The sequence below is a fragment of the Rhinopithecus bieti genome, unplaced genomic scaffold (assembly GCF_001698545.2).
Source record: "Rhinopithecus bieti isolate Rb0 unplaced genomic scaffold, ASM169854v2 scaffold_4553, whole genome shotgun sequence".
NCBI lineage: Eukaryota > Metazoa > Chordata > Mammalia > Primates > Cercopithecidae > Rhinopithecus > Rhinopithecus bieti.
In genome coordinates, this window is record NW_016804694.1 from 707,209 (window position 1) to 723,729 (window position 16,521).

Here is a 16,521-nt window from a genome sequence, read left to right on the forward strand (position 1 = left end):
AAAAAAAAAAAAAAAAAAAAAAAAGAGCTGGTTGGATTCATTCATTCACATAGCTATGTAATCATTTTTTTTTTTTTCCTGATGGAGTCTCATTCTGTTGCCCAGGCTGGAATGCAGTGGTGTGATCTCAGTTTACTGCAGCATCTGCCTCCCAGGTTTAAGCAATTCTCCTGGCTTAGCCTCCCGAATAGCTGGGATTACAGGCACATACCACTACACCTGGCTACTTTTTGTATTTTTAGTAGAGACAGGGTTTTGCCATATTGGCCAGGCTGGTCTCGAACTCCTGACCTCAAGTGATTCACCTTCCTCAGCCTCCCAAACTGCTGGGATTACAGGTGTGAGCTACCATAACCACCTATGTAATCATTTTTATTCAACAAATATCTTTTGAATGCCTACTATGTGCTAGGTGTTGTGGTGGATGCTAGATATTACTCTTATGTCATTCTTGTTTTGATACAAGATTATACTGATGGCTTGCTAATTTAGCAATGGGATATCCTCCAACTTTGGTCTTTATTTAAATATAAGTAGAAACTGATAGGGGGCTCGTAGTTAACGCATCAGTTCCAAGAGTTAGCTGTCTCATTGCAGCACCATAGGAATACACTAGAAATTTTTTTCATAGAAGTAAAGTGACTATATTAATACAAATGGGCCATTTTGGTTGTAGCTGTCACAGGAAAATTTCTTTTTGCAGGAATGCAACTAGACATATGGTAACATAGTGCGAATACTCTCTTATTCTGAGAATGCAAGGCTGGTTCAATATTCAAAAAAATTAGTTAATGTAACCTGCCATATTAAACAAATAAAGAGAAAAACCACATGGTCATATCAATAGATTAAAAAAAAAAAGCATTTCACAAAATACAACATTCATTTATGATAAATTTCTCAGCAAACTGGAGTAGATAAAAACTTCCCTAACCTAATAAAGGGCATCAACAAAAATCCTACAGCTAACATCATACTTAGTGGTAAAAGACTGAGTGCTGGCCGGGCGCGGTGGCTCAAGCCTGTAATCCCAGCACTTTGGGAGGCAGAGTCGGGCGGATTACGAGGTCAGGAGATCGAGACCATCCTAGCTAACACGGTGAAACCCTGTCTCTACTAAAAAATACAAAAAACTAGCCAGGCGAGGTGGTGGGCGCCTGTAGTCCCAGCTACTCGGGAGGCTGAGGCAGGAGAATGACGTGAGCCCGGGAGGCGGAGCTTGCAGTGAGCTGAGATCCGGCCACTGCACTCCAGCCTGGGCTACAGAGCGAGACTCTGTCTCAAAAAAAAAAAAAAAAAAAAAAAAAAAAAAAAAGAAAAGACTGAATGCTTTCTCCCTGTGTTCAGGAACAAGGCAAGAATGTCTATTCTCACCATCCTTATACTATGGGAAGTCTTAGCCAGTACAACAAGCAATAAAAAGTTATAAAGGGGCCGGGCATGGTGGCTCAAGCCTGTAATCCCAGCACTTTGGGAGGCCGAGACGAGCGGATCACGAGGTCAGGAGATCGAGAGCATCCCTGCCAACATGGTGAAACCCCGTCTCTACTAAAAAAATACAAAAAACTAGCAGGGTGAGGTGGCGGGTGCCTGTAGTCCCAGCTACTCGGGAGGCTGAGGCAGGAGAATAGCGTAAACCCGGGAGGCGGAGCTTGCAGTGAGCTGAGTTCAGGCCACTGCACTCCAGCCTGGGCGACAGAGCGAGACTCCGTCTCAAAAAAAAAAAAAAAAAAAAGAAATAAACATAACTGTCCCTACTAACAGATGACATGATTGTCAATGTACTTAATTCCAGGGAATCTACCAAAAATTCTTAGAACTAATAAAGGAGTTTCAGGATGGAAAACACACAAATATCAATTGTATTTTATATGCAAACAATGAATAATTAGAGACTGAACCATCATTTAAACCCCCAAAATGAAATACTTTGGCACAAATCTAACAAAACATGTAGGATCTGTATGCTGAAAGCTACAAAAGGCTGATGAAAGAAATCAAGGGACCTAAATAAATGGAGAGACACCATAATCGTGGATTGGAAGACAACATAATAAAGATGCCAGTTCTCCCTGAAATAATCTGTAGATTTAATGGAATACCTATCAAAATCTAAACAGAAACCTTTTTTGGTAAATTTAGATAAGCTGATTATAAAATGAATATGGAAGAATAGCTAAAACAATTTTGGAAAAAAAATAGCTGGAGGAAGCATATCACCCAACCTTAAAACTCACTGTCAAGACATGGTATTGGTAAACGGATAGACCCATAGATCAGTGGAACAGAATGAAGAGAATTTAGAAGGAGACTCGCACAAAAGATGCCTATTTGATCTCTAACAAAGGTGTGAAAACAATTCACTGGAGGATATTCTTTAAAAATGGTGTTGAGGCCGGGCATGGTGGCTCATGCCTGTAATCCCAGCATTTTAGTAGGCCAAGGCAGGAGGATGCTTGAGGCCAGGAGTTCCAGACTGCAGTGAGCTATGTTCACACCACTGCACTCCTGCCTGGGTGACAGAGCAAGATCCTATCTCTAAAAACAAAAGCTCAAAAATTAACAACAAGAAAAAAATAAAACCTCAATGGAAAAATAGGCCAAGTACTTGAACAGACCCTTCAAAGAAGATATGAGGATAGCAAGTTAGGCACATGAAAAGATCTTCAACCTCATTAAGCATTAGGGAAATGCAAATTAAAACAATGATGTGATACCACTACATACTTCTTAGAATGGCTAAAATAAAAGATACTAAAAATGAGACTATCAAAATCAAAACCTTTTGCTCTGGAAGACTGTTAAGAGTATGAAAAGGCAGGCTCCAGACTGGGAGAAAATATTTGCAAAACCTGAAAGACAAAATAACTAGTATCCAGAATCTACCAAAAATGCTCAGATCTCAATAGTAAAAACAGAATTTAACTAGAACATGGGCAAAAGATGTGAAGAGCCATTTTATGAAAATAACAGATGGAAATTAGCATATGAAAAGATGTTAAATATCACTAGCCATTAAGAGAATGCAAACTAAAACCACAATGAGATATCACTACATGACTATCAGAATAGCTAAAATAAAAAATAGTGACAACATCAAATGTTGTTGAGGATACAGAGCAACTGGATCACTCATAGATTGCTAGTGGGAATGTAATATGTTAAGCCACTCTGGAAAACAGGTTGGTGAAAAAAGGCAACAGGCAACTCCTATATACTCCAGCAACTACACTCCTAAGCATTTATCCCAGATAAATGAAGACTTAACATTTATTTTAAAAACCTGTACATGAGGCGAGGCGCTGTGGCTCACGCCTGTAATCCCAGCACTTTGGGAGGCCAAGGCAGGTGGTCACTTAAGGTCAGGAGTTTATGACCAGCCTGGCCAACATGGTGAAACCCTGTCTCTACTAAAATACAAAAATTAACTGGGCACGGTGGTGTGCACCTGTAATCCCAGCTACTCAGGAGGCTGAGGCAGGAGAATTGCTTGAACCCAGGAGGCAGAGTTTGTAGTGAGCCGAGATTGTGCCACTGCACTCCAGCCTGGGTGACAGAGCGAGACTGCCTCTCAAAAACAACAACAGCAACAACAGCAACAACAACCACCACCACCAAACAAAAACACCTGCACATGAATGTTCATATCATCTATATGTATAATACTAAAATCTGGAAGCAATCCAGATATCCTTCAGTGGGTAAATGTTTAACTATACCATGGACTATTACTCAAAAATAAAAAGTTATGGCCAGGTGCAGTGGCTCATGCCTGTAATCCCAGCACTTTGGAAGGCCAAGGTGGGTGGATTACAAAAATTAGCCGGGCATGGTGGCGGGCGCCTGTAGTCCCAGCTACTCGGGAGGCTGAGCCAGAAGAATGGTGTGAACCTGGGAGGTGGAGCTTACAGTGAGCCAAGATAGCACCACTGCACTATAGCCTGGGTGACAGAGTGAGACTCCATCTCAAAAATAAATAAATAAATAAATAAATAAATTTTAAAAAGTTATAAACAATTGATATATACAATAATCTGGATGAATCTCCACAGAATTATGAGTGAAAAAAACCCAATACCAAAGGGTTATATGCTGTATGATTCCCTTTAGATAACTTTCTTGAAATGTTAAAATTGTAGAAGTGAAGAACATATTAATGATTGCTAGGGATTAAGAGGAGATAAGGACAGGAGGCAGGTAGTGGTGGCTATAAAAAAACAACTTGGCCGGGCACAGTGGCTCACGTCTGTAATCCCAGCACTTTGGGAGGCTGAGGCAGGCAGATCACAAGGTCAGGAGATCGAGACTATTGTGGCCAACACGGTGAAACCCCATCTCTACTAAAAAAAAAAAAAAAAAAAATTAGCTGGGTGTGGTGATGGGCACCTGTAGTTCCAGCTACTTGGGAGGCTGAGGCCAGAGAATGGTGTGAACCAGGGAGGTGGAGCTTGCAGTGAGCCAAGATCGCACCACTGCACTCTAGCCTGGGCGACAGAGGGAGACTGTCTCAAAAAACTAAAACAAAATAAAAACAAAAACAAAAGACAACTTGAGGGATCTTTGTGGTGGTGAAAGTGTTCTCTATCTTGACTGAAACAATGCTGATATCCTGGTTGTGAGACTGAATCATAGTTTTGCAAGATATTACCATTTGGGGAAACTGAGTAAAGGGTACATGGGTTCTACCTGTTGTTGCTTACAAACGCATGTGAATCTATAATTATCTCAAAATAGAAAGTTTAATTTTAAAAATATTGACAATATCAAGTGCTCATGATGATGTGGAGGAAATGAAATTCTTATGCTTTGCTGGTGGGGATGTAAAATGGTAGCGAAAACCACTCTGGAAAACAGTTTGGTGGTTTCTTATAAAGTTAAACATACACGTACCATGTGACCAGCAATCCAGCTCCAGCTTAGTAAAATAAAAACTGTGTTCACACAAAACCTGTACATGAATGTTCATAGCAACTTCATTTGTGAGAGACCAAAACTGGAAACACAATCTCTATCCACAAGTGAATGGATTAATAAAAAGCTCTGATATATCTGTATAGTAGAATATTACTAAGCAATAAAAATGAACTATTGATACACACAACAATTTGCGTGAATCTCAAAGGCATAAGGCATAATGAAAGAAGCCAGCCTTTGAAATTTACCTACTGTATGATTCCATTTATATGATGTGCTCAAAAAGACAGAATTATGGTGCTAGAGAACAGATCAATGGTTGCTAAGGGTTATAGATCGGCAGGGGGATGTGACTTTAAAAGCATGGCATGAGAGTTCTGGAGGTGATGGAACTGCTCTGCATCGATTGTGGTGGTGATTACACAAATCTATATCTGTGTGGTTTTTTTTGTTTTTTTTTTTTTGTTTTTTTTTTTTTTTTTTTTTTGAGACGGAGTCTCACTCTGTCACCCAGGCTGGAGTGCAGTGGCACAATCTTGGCTCACTGCAACCTCCACCTCCTGGATTCAAGCAATTATCCTGCCTCAGCCTCCCAAGTAGCTGGGATTACAGGTGCATACCACCATGCCCAGCTAATTTTTGTATTTTTAGTAGAGATGGGGTTTTGCTATGTTGCCCAGTTTGGTCTCAAACTCCTGATCTCAATCAATCTGCCTGCCCAGGCCTCCCAAAGTGCTGGGATTACAGGCATAAGCCACCAGTCCTGGCCATGTGTGTTAAAATCAATCTGAGTATACACCAAAAGGGAAAAAAAGCCAATTTTATTATTTGATAATTTAGAAACAAATAAGTAAATAAAGATTTAAAAAGTCATCTGTTTTCCCCAGTTAACAGTGCTGTACTAGAGTTGGATTTCAGCCACAACTTGTTTATGTTCTTGACCTCTTTTGTGCTATCCACAGCCTGCCTGATCACAGGCTTCAACCCTGCCTGCTGGGCCTCAGAAAAATAGAGAAAAGGAGGTGTTTAAAGACTATCTGGGGAACTATAAACTACTGTGAGTAAAGGATTTATAAAACCCATTCTATTTTTTGAGGATGAATTTGATCTTGGGTTAACTTTCTAGCTCTGTTTCCCTGGAAACTTTATAATGGTAGAATGGAAACTGTGTTACCAGGCAGAATTGCTTATGGTAAAAACGAGCCCAAATAGTATACTCCATCTGGACCAAGAGGACTGTGAATGAAAGATATATGCAGTTGGAAGCCCTACCTTTGGGATTCTCTGAGCAGAGTGACTCTTACAACTGGACTTGTCCCTTGTGGGACTCTGGAAGCAATATTTATGGAACTGTTACAAGAGTTGTTGATTCCTATTCAGGAAACGAGTTTGTAAAGCCCAGATAAGCTCCCACACCTATCTGTGTGATCTTGTTGTCTTACATCTGAACTGCTACTTGGAAGACCAAAGAGTGGGCACTGGATTGCTTGTCAGTTGCTGGAGAGATGCTGGCATGCTATGTTTCCTATCCTTTACCTTTTTCTTCTTTTTTGAGACAAGGTCTTGCTTTGTTGCCCAGGCTGGAGTGCAGTGGTGTGATCACTGCTCACTACAGCCTCAACCTCCTGGGCTCTGGTGATCCTCCCACCTCAGCCTCCAAAATAACTAAGACTGCAAGCACAAGTCACCAGGCCCCGCTAATTTTTGTATTTTTTTGTAGAGACAGAGTTTCACCATGTTAGCCAGGCTGGTCTGGAACTCCTGAGCTCAAGCAATCTGCCTGCCTTGGCCTCCCAAAGTGCTGGGATTACAGGCATGAGCCACTGTGCCCAGCCTATCCTTCCCCTTTCTAGGTAAAACCAATGCCAAGTGAGATGTATTATAGTTATGAGTATGAAATAACTAGTTAAGGAAAAAAATAACAAAGAGTGGATGTTACAAGTACTCTGGAAAGCATTCAGGGGTCTAAACTAAACCAAGTCTTTTGGAACCACCCTGGAGACGTTAGAAATCTGGCAGATAAGGGAACAAATGGTAATGCTGTGAATAAAATTCAATTTTTTTTCTATTCATCTAGCATAAGTAATTGTTTACCCTGGGCATGTGGACAAGGTCTGATACATTGTCTTTGGATGAACAGGCTTCATATCTTGCTTACCTTGGGGAACTTGCACAAGGCCAACACTTATACCAGCAAGTAAGTCTCCAAGAAGCCAATCTTTTAATCGATACATACACATCCATTCTAGGAAGGGAAAGATTGTAAGTATGCATCGTAGGAACCTGTGCCATGAGCAGCTGTGTGAAAGAAGAGCAGAGACTTGGTTAGTTTCTCCAAAGAAAATGCCCGCATAGCCAATAAAAGGCATTTGGCGCACGTAGCCAAGAAAAAGCAGAGTCTTGTCAGCACTACTGACAGTTTGACATATTGGACCAGAAAATTCTTTGTTGTTGGGCTGTCCTGTGCATTGCAGGATGTTTAGCAGCATCCCTCATCTCTACACATTTGATATCAGTAGAACTCCCTCCTTCAGCTGTGACAGCTAACAACAACAATGTCTCCAGACATCACCACATGATCCCTGGGGGACTAAATCACCTTAGCTTCAGAACCAAGTGCTATGTATATGTCAAGAACTAAGCCATACACGTCCAGCATGTAATCAGTTCTGTGTTTTCACAGGATGTTGGGGAAGAATTAAACCTACGAATTTTCCAGGAGAAAAATGGATTGCTGTTGTTTTCTCTTGACAAGGACAGTGTTTTGAGGTGTGACATTGATAGGTGGAAGGGCAGTTAACACATTCATGTCATTCTCAATTAGGAGAGTCCCCAAGTGCGAGGCAGGTACACAAAGTGTGTTCTTTCTAATTATGACCCTCTGTGGAGGAGAGGAGAGCATGGCACTAAAATTTTTACCAAACATTTACTCTGTCTGGCCTTGACCTGTGACATGTAGAAATTAGTAGAAAATACAGAATATGAAGTCCTGTGCTTAAGGACTTAGTTATGTAAAGAAACAACTTTACAAAATAAGACTTTATTATCCTTTAGCCCAGTAGATCTCAACTAGATGCAGTTTTGTTCCCCTGTGTACATGTGGCAATCTCCAGATACTTTTTTTTTTTTTTTTTTTTTGAGATGGAGTCTTGCTCTGTCGCCCAGGCTGGAGTGCAGTGGCACAATCTTGGCTCACTGCAGCCTCTGCCTCCCGGGTTCAAGCAATTCTCCTACCTCAGCCTCCTGAGTAGCTGGGATTACAGGCATGTGCTACCATGCCTGGCTAATTTTTGTATTTTCAGTAGAAGTGGGGTTTCACCATGTTGGTCAGGCTGGTCTTAAACTCCGGACCTCAGGTGATCTGCTCGCCTCAGCCTCCCAAAGTGCTAAGATTACAGGCATAAGCCACCGTGCCTGGCCCAGAGACATTTTTGACTCTTGCAATTGGCAAGTGGGTAGAGGCTAAACAGCACAGAATGCACAGACCAATTCTCCACAAGAAAGAATTTTCTGGTCCAAAATGTCAATGATCCTGAGATTGAGAAAACCTGCTTTAACTTTCAGATCATCTAAAATGACAGAATCATCATTAATCAACCAGGAAAACCAATTTGATTTTAAATTGCTTTTTGTTATTTAGATCTTAGCATGGGTTGAAAGCAAAAGTATGAAGATTTTCGTGTGTAAACTGAGCTAGATAATTGGGATTTGACTACAATAACAAATATAACTTTAACGTAGTCAGGGCTGAAGTGTGTGCTCAGACAAGAAGTAATTTTACATATGTTTTACTCTCACAACTATGGGCATTACTATTGCTAAGGTAATTAATGCCAAATAAATATGACTTTACCAAGGTCACAGGAATAAGTGTGAGCAGAGATGGGGCTAGAAACAAGGTCCTTGATTTTAGCTCAGTGTTCTAGCCACTCTCCTGCCTCCAAATTTCCTATTGGAAGCTGTGAAATGCTGCTTGACAGCCATGAGCAAGACCATTGGTTTGGAAGGAACATCACATTGCTGTTCTTAGGAGAGTCCCTGGGTGTGTGGCAGGTGTACAAAGTATGCTCTTTCTAATTATGAGCCTCTGTGGAGGAGAGTAGAGCTGACACTGGAACAGTTTGTTCCTTCACCTGGTTCAGTCTCCCTTCCTCTCTGTGTGTCACTTAGGGAAAGACCAGCCAGCCACCCAAGGCAAAGTCATCAAAGCTCTTCCCCATGGTGAAAAATACAATGGACATGGAGTGATGAGGCTTTAAGAGTGACAGGAACTAAGGAGGGAATTAGAGGAATGGAAGTTGAAGCTGATGGGGAAATAGTATTAGCATTTAGACATGAATCTGGATTTCAGTTAAGACATCTTAAAAGTGAGAAATAGAAGAATCAAAATGAAAGCACAGAGGAGATTTTGATTAGAGGGGGGATTTACAATTGTTAAAGAGGAAGAAAATGAGGAAAGATATTAAGAGGTTTTCTGTAGAAAGAAAGAGATGGGGTTAAAATATTATTTTATTTACATTAAAAAACTCACTTATGGTCAGGCGCGGTGGCTCACGCCTGTAATCCCAGCACTTTGGGAGGCTGAGGCGGGCGGATCACAAGGTCAGGAGTTTGAGACCAGCCTGGCCAATATGGTGAAACCCCATCTCTACTAAAAATACAAAAATTAGCCAGGTTTGTAGTCCCAGCTGCTTGGGAGCCTGAGGCAGAAGAATCGCTTGAACCTGGGAGGCAGAAGTTGCAGTGAGCTGAGATAGCGCCACTGCACTCCAGCATGGATGACACGGTAATACTCCGTCTCAAAAAAAAAAAAAGAAAAAAACCTCATTTATCTAGTGCTATTTCCTAGTTGCTTTACAAATACTCTTTAAAACCTCATAATCACTTTATGAGGCAGGTACTATTATCATGTTGATCTTACAGATAAGGAAACTGAGGCAGAGCAGGGTTGAATAGCTTACCTAAGGTCACACAGCTGAGAAGCAGCAGGACTAGTATTCAAAATCAGGCAGCCTGGCTTCGGAATTGGGCTTTTTTTTTTTTTTTGAGATGGAGTCTCACTCTGTAGCCAGGCTGGAGTGCAGTGGCACAATCTCAGCTCACTGCAACCTCTGCATTCTGGTCTCAATTCTCCTGCCTCAGCCTCCCGAGTAGCTAGGATTACAGGCACACGCCACCATGGCCAGCTAATTTTTGTATTTTTAATAGAGATGGGGGTTTCACCATATTGGCCAGGCTGGTCTTGAACTCCTGACCTTGTGATCTGCCCGCCTCAGCCTCCCAAAGTGCTGGGATTACAGGCATGAGCCACTGTGCCCAGCCAGAATTGTGCTCTTAACTACTGTGCTGTGCTACCTTTCTGGTCAAAATTCAGAAGTGGAGAGAACCGTATGTTTTAGAAGTAGGGAGTAACAGTTGCTAGAAAGCTTATGGGAGGCAGAATGGGTCAGATTTAAGTGTCTGGATGGCAAGTCTAAGAAAGGTAGAAAGGAGTTAGGTTGAAATTTCACTGGGAATAATTTTTTATAATGAGGGTAAAGTTAGGGGAAAAGACCATCATTTTATAGAGACAAAGTCAATGTTGCCCCCAAATACCCTCTTTGGCACATGTCCCCAGATCCATCATGGAGCAGAGGAAGTGAGAGGACTAGAGAGGGACATCCAAGAGCACAACTTACAAAAGGCAAGATGTGGACAAAGGAAAATGTCTCAAGGAAGGGACAGTCCGCATCAGGGCTGTGTAGGGACCTTCCACAATTGTCACCAACATGCCAACATACCAACATGTGCCAATTGTGGGTGATAAACCAGGGGACAAGAAGGACTAATAAATTCAGAGTGTGAGTGATGACAACTTGAGTAATTATGATTGCTATAATGATGTAGGTCATGAAGGATTCTTTTTTTTTTTTTCTTTTTGAGACACAGTCTCACTCTGTTGCCAGGCTGGAGTACAGTGGCATGATCTCAGCTCACTGCAACCTCTGCCTCCCAGGTTCAAGCAATTCTCCTGCATCAGCCTCTTGAGTAGCTGGGACTACAGGCGCATGCCACCGAGCCCAGCTAATTTTTGTATTTTTAGTAGAGACGGGGTTTCACCATGTTGGCCAGGATGGTCTCAAACTCCTGACCTCAGTGATCCACCCGCCTCAGCCTCCCAAAGTGCTGGGATTACAGGTGTGAGCCACTGCACCCGGCCTGGATTCTTAACCTGAGGTTTGTGGACCCCCAAGGGGTCTGTAGATAGTATTTGGGGATATATGTGAAGTTATGTCGGAAAACTTATATCTTTACTTCACTAACCTCTTTAGCATTTCCTTCAATTATGAATGTTGGCAACAAACCACAGTAGTATCAGCAGAACTTGACTTTGTCACCAGTAGAAATCACAAACATTTCTATATACATTACAATTGCTAAGGAGATCTTGAAATATTAGTTACATTCATCACTACTTTGAAATTATGGTAGTTATTAGACCTATATTATTAAATAACAGAATTTTGGTATTTTTGATATTTAGATAACTGTATTTCAATGTAACTGGTTTTCCTTATAATCCTGCTTATTTTATGCATTAAAAAATTATTTGACCAAGACCATTTACTAGGTGAAGACAATCTCTTTAACAAATTGTCCTGGGAAAATGGAATATCTACATGTAAAAGAATAAAGCTGGACCTTTACCTTACACTATATACAAACATTACTTCAAAAAGGATCAAAGACCTAAATTTAAAAGCTAAAACTATAAAATTCATAGAAGGAAACATAGATGAAAATATGCACCATCTTGGCCCAGAGCAGTGGCTCATGCCTGTAATCCCAGCACTTTGGGAGGCCGAGGCAGGCAGATCATGTGAGGTCAGGAGTTCGAGACCAGCCTGGCCAATTTGATGAAATCCCATCTCTACTAAAAATACAAAAATTAGCTGGGCATGGTGGCGTGTACCTGTAGTCCCAGATACTCAGGAGGTGAGGCAGGAGAATTGCTTGAACTTGGGAGGTGGAGGTTGCAGTGAGTGGAGATTGTGCCCCTGCAAAAAAAAAAAAAAAAAAAAAAAAAAAAAGAAAAGAAACAAAGAAAAGAAAATATGCATGATCTTGAATGATCTTGAATTTGATAATAGTTTCTTAAATATGGCACCAGAAGTCCAGGCAACAAAAGAAAATACAGATAAATTGGATTTCATCAAAATTAAAAACTTTTCTACATCAGCCAGGTGCAGTTGTTCACACCTGTAATCCCAGCACATTGGGAGGCTAAAACGGGCAGATCACCTGAGGTCAGGAGTTTAAAACCAGCCTGGCCAACTTGGGGAAACCCTATCTCTATTAAAAATACAAAAATTACCTGGGCGTGGTGGCATGTGCCTGTAGTCCCCACTACTTGGGAGGCTGAGGCAGGAGAATCGCTCAAAAATACAAAAATTAGCTGGGCATGGTGGCGTGTACCTGTAGTCCCAGATACTCAGGAGGTGAGGCAGGAGAATTGCTTGAACTTGGGAGGTGGAGGTTGCAGTGAGTGGAGATTGTGCCCCTGCAAAAAAAAAAAAAAAAAAAGAAACAAAGAAAAGAAAATATGCATGATCTTGAATGATCTTGAATTTGATAATAGTTTCTTAAATATGGCACCAGAAGTCCAGGCAACAAAAGAAAATACAGATAAATTGGATTTCATCAAAATTAAAACTTTTCTACATCAGCCAGGTGCAGTTGTTCACACCTGTAATCCCAGCACATTGGGAGGCTAAAACGGGCAGATCACCTGAGGTCAGGAGTTTAAAACCAGCCTGGCCAACTTGGGGAAACCCTATCTCTATTAAAATACAAAATTACCTGGGCGTGGTGGCATGTGCCTGTAGTCCCCACTACTTGGGAGGCTGAGGCAGGAGAATCGCTCAAACCCAGGAGGCAGAGGTTTCAGTGAGCGGAGATTGTGCCATTGCACTCCAGCCTGGGCAACAAGAGTGAAACACCATCTCAACAAAACAAAACAAAACAAAACACCAAAAAACTTTTCTGCATCAAAGGACACTATCAACAGAGTGAAACCTACAGAATGGGAGAAAATATTTACAAATTATGTAAGATTTACAAACATATATCTGATAGAAGTTTAATATCCAGAATATATGAAGAACTTCTATAATTCAACAACAAAAAGACAACCTAATTTTACAAAGGACAAAGGAAATGAATAGACATTTCTCCAAAGAAGATATATAATTAACCAATAAACACACCAAAAGATACTCATCATCTTTAGTCATCAGGAAAATGCAAAACAAAAGCAAAAACAGAAAACCACGATGAGATATCATTTCATACCTAATAGGTTGGCTATAATTAAAAAAATGGAAAATAACAAATGTTGGAGAGGACATGGAGAAATTGTACATTGCCAATGAAAATGTAAAGTGGTGCAGCTACTGTGGAAAACAGTTTGGCAGTTCCTTAAAAAGTTAAATTTACCACAGATTTATGATGTGATTCAACAATGCTAGTCCCAGTTATATCCCTAAACAGATTCAAACAGATCTCCTGTGCCAATGTTCATGGCAGCATTATTTACAGCAGCCTAACGGTGGTAGAAACAACTCAGATGTCCATTAATGAATGGATAAACAAAATGTGGTATATAAATACAAGAGAATATTATTCAGCCATAAAATGAAATGAACTTCTAATACATGCTACAATAGGGATGAACCTTGAAAACATTACGCTAAGTGAAAGAAGTCAGACACAAAAAGACAAACATATTGTATGATTCTACTTAAATGAAATAGCTAGAATAGGCAAATTTGTAGAGACAGAAAGCAGAAGAGAGGTTACTTGGGCTGAGGGGAGGGGAAATGGGGAATTATTGCTTAACAGAATTTCTGTTTAAGGTGATGAAAAAATTTTGGAAATAGCGGTGGTGGTTGCACAACACTGCGAATGTCAATCATGCCACTGAATTGTATATTTAAAAATGGTCAAAATAGCCAATTTTATGTGAGACGTATTTCACTGCAATAAAAAACATTTTAAAAATTATTCTGAAAGAGGTTGATTAACTTTATCAGACTGCTAGGAGGTTCAAAGCACACAAACAGGCTAAGAGCCCCTGAACTGCAGGACCTAGCTAGTCACAGTGGGTCTCAGAGGTGGTGGTGGTAGATTCTACCTTGGTGACCATGAGTACCACCATGTGGGCCCTGCTGGATATGAGACTAGAAGAATCTCATTCCCCTACCATTCATCAGTCCACCATGGCTATCTTATTTATTTATTTTGAGACGGAGGCTTGCTCTGTTGCCCAGGCTGGAATGCAGTGGCGCAATCTCGGCTCACTGCAACCTCCACCTCCCAGGTTCAAGCAATTCTCATGCCTCAGCCTCTTGAGCAGCTGGAATTACAGGCACGTGCCACCACACCCAGCTAATTTTTGTTTTTTTAGTAGAGACGGGGTTTCACCATGTTGCCCAGGTTGGTCTAAACTCCTGGATTCAAGTGATCTGCCTGCCTTGGCCTCCTGAAATGCTGGGATTACAGGTGTGAGCCACTGTGGCTTGCTGGCTATCTTATTTTTGGTCAGGAGTCTGGTAGTCGTGGTTGATTGAACAATGGAATTATGAAATATCCTCCTTAGATACTGTAGGGACACCCAAGATCTTTATGCCCAGGAAGTTTACAATCAAAAAGGTACTGCAAGACAAACCACAAAAATGACTGAAGAAAAATTACACAATCAACTACAGGATTCTGATTACAGGAACTCAGACAAGAAAGAGAAGTGGACACCAAAGGAGTCAGGTTAGGTTTCAGTCCTGCCCCGCTGGGTGGCGGCTGAATGATCGGACACACGCACCGGCACTGGACGTGGTGTGTGAAAGTGTTGATGTTGATGTTCATATTCCCAGATGAGGAGGCCTTCCTTTTGTGTTCCTGTTGAAAGGTCTCCTCATTGTATACTTCACGTTTAACATCATAGGGGAATGAGCTTTGCCTGGACTTAGAGCTGAAGCCAGAGATGGCGCTCCTTTCTAGTTGTGCCATTCCTGGATGAGTGGGAAGAGATCAAATAAAAAAGCATTTTCAGTAGTCTAGATCCTCAGCGTATTTTTAAGGAAATAAAATTCCTATATAATAATGTTTTACACTTGCATAGCATCTTTCGGTTGTACAAAACTCTTTCTCAATGTTGTATAATTTTATGTGTATTCTTTTCATTTTTCACATGGAGACAACAAAACCCAGAAGTTTAAACAGTCTTTGCTGTTTGATACTTATTAGAGCCAGGACTAGAACCCAGGTGTCCTGGTGGGAGGCCTAGTTTTCTTTATATTCAATTGTGTTGATATGTTGTAGGAAAATGATCAAGAGGTAGACAGTATTAATCAACAATCTTCACTGAAAATGCTCACTATCCAGCATATATGAAGAAGTCCATATGAAGGGTTAAGTGCTCAATACAAGTCTTCTAACTCCTTCTCTAAAATAGCAGCCATCATTACCCCTTTACCTTTTACTTTTCTTCACAGCACTTGCCAGCACCTGATTCATTATTTGTCTGTTTATCCATTGTCTGTTTCCCCCACAAAATGTAAGGCCAGGGGCTGGGCGCAGTGGTTCACGCCTGTAATCCCAGCACTTTGGGAGGCCAAGGCGGGCGGATCACAAGGTCAGGAGATTGAGACCATCCTGGCTAACACGGTGAAACCCCATCTCTACTAAAAATACAAAAAATTATCCAGGCATGGTGGTGGGCGCCTGTAGTCCCAGCTACTCAGGAGGCTGAGGCAGGAGAATGGCTTGAACCAGGGAGGCGGAGCTTGCAGTGAGCTGAGATCGCACCACTGCACTCCAGCCTGGGCAACAGAGCCAGATTCTGTCTCAAAAAACAAAAAAAGAAAAAAAAAAGTAAGACCAGGAGGCAGGACTGTGACTATTCACAGCAGCAGCCCCAGGACCCAAACTAACGGTTTTCACTTAGCAACTTAGCAGGCCCTTAACAAATATTTCTTGAATGACTGCCAAGTATACAGTTAGTGGCCTCATGGTGTAGCAGAAAAAGCTACAGAAGTTTGAGACTAGACTGGGCAACATGGTGAAACCCTGTCTCTACTAAGAATAGAAACAAAATTAGCTGGGTGTGATGGTATGGGCATGTAGTACTAGCTGCTCAGGAGGCTGAGGTGGGACGATCACCTGAGCCCAGCAGGTGGAGGTTGCAGTGAGCCGGAATCGCACCACTGTACTCCAGCCTGGGTGTCAGAGCAAGACCCTGTCTCAAAAGAAAAAAAAAAAAAAATCGGCTGGGCGCAGTGGCTCACACCTGTGATACCAGCACTTTCGGAGGCCAAGGCGGGTGGATCATGAGGTCAGGAGATTGAGACCATCCTGTCTAACATGGCAAAACCCCTAAAAATACAAAAAATAAAAAAAAAATACAAAAAAAATTAATCAGGCGTGGTGGCGGGCACCTGTAGTCCCTGCTACTTGGGAGGCTGAGGCAGGAGAATGACATGAACCCAGGAGGCGGAGCTTGCAGTGAGCCAAGATCACACCACTGCACTCCAGCCTGGGCAACAGAGCAAGACTCCATCTCAAACAAAAAAA

At 41.5% G+C, this 16,521-nt stretch overlaps 1 protein-coding gene and 1 long non-coding RNA gene across 4 annotated transcripts in view; one reads left to right on the forward strand and one right to left on the reverse strand.

Moving 5' to 3' along the window:
* The window catches only part of LOC108528325 (uncharacterized), an 18,167-nt gene extending 11,485 nt beyond the window's left edge, over positions 1-6,682 (forward strand). The window contains exon 3 of the long non-coding RNA XR_001885100.1: positions 5,877-6,682. This is a non-coding gene — a long non-coding RNA (uncharacterized LOC108528325). The remainder of the gene's footprint in view (positions 1-5,876) is intronic.
* SLC26A8 (solute carrier family 26 member 8) overlaps positions 1-16,521 on the reverse strand; it is an 86,508-nt gene that overhangs the window by 62,473 nt on the left and 7,514 nt on the right. For all 3 annotated transcript variants that reach the window (XR_001885097.1, XM_017870078.1, XM_017870079.1), the window contains exons 2-3: positions 14,771-14,960; positions 7,073-7,212 (exon numbers count right to left, since the gene is read on the reverse strand). Coding sequence is in view for 2 of the 3 variants with exons in the window: in XM_017870078.1 (XP_017725567.1) it covers positions 7,073-7,212; positions 14,771-14,958 (328 nt within the window). In the remaining variant the exon portion in view is untranslated. The remainder of the gene's footprint in view (positions 1-7,072; positions 7,213-14,770; positions 14,961-16,521) is intronic.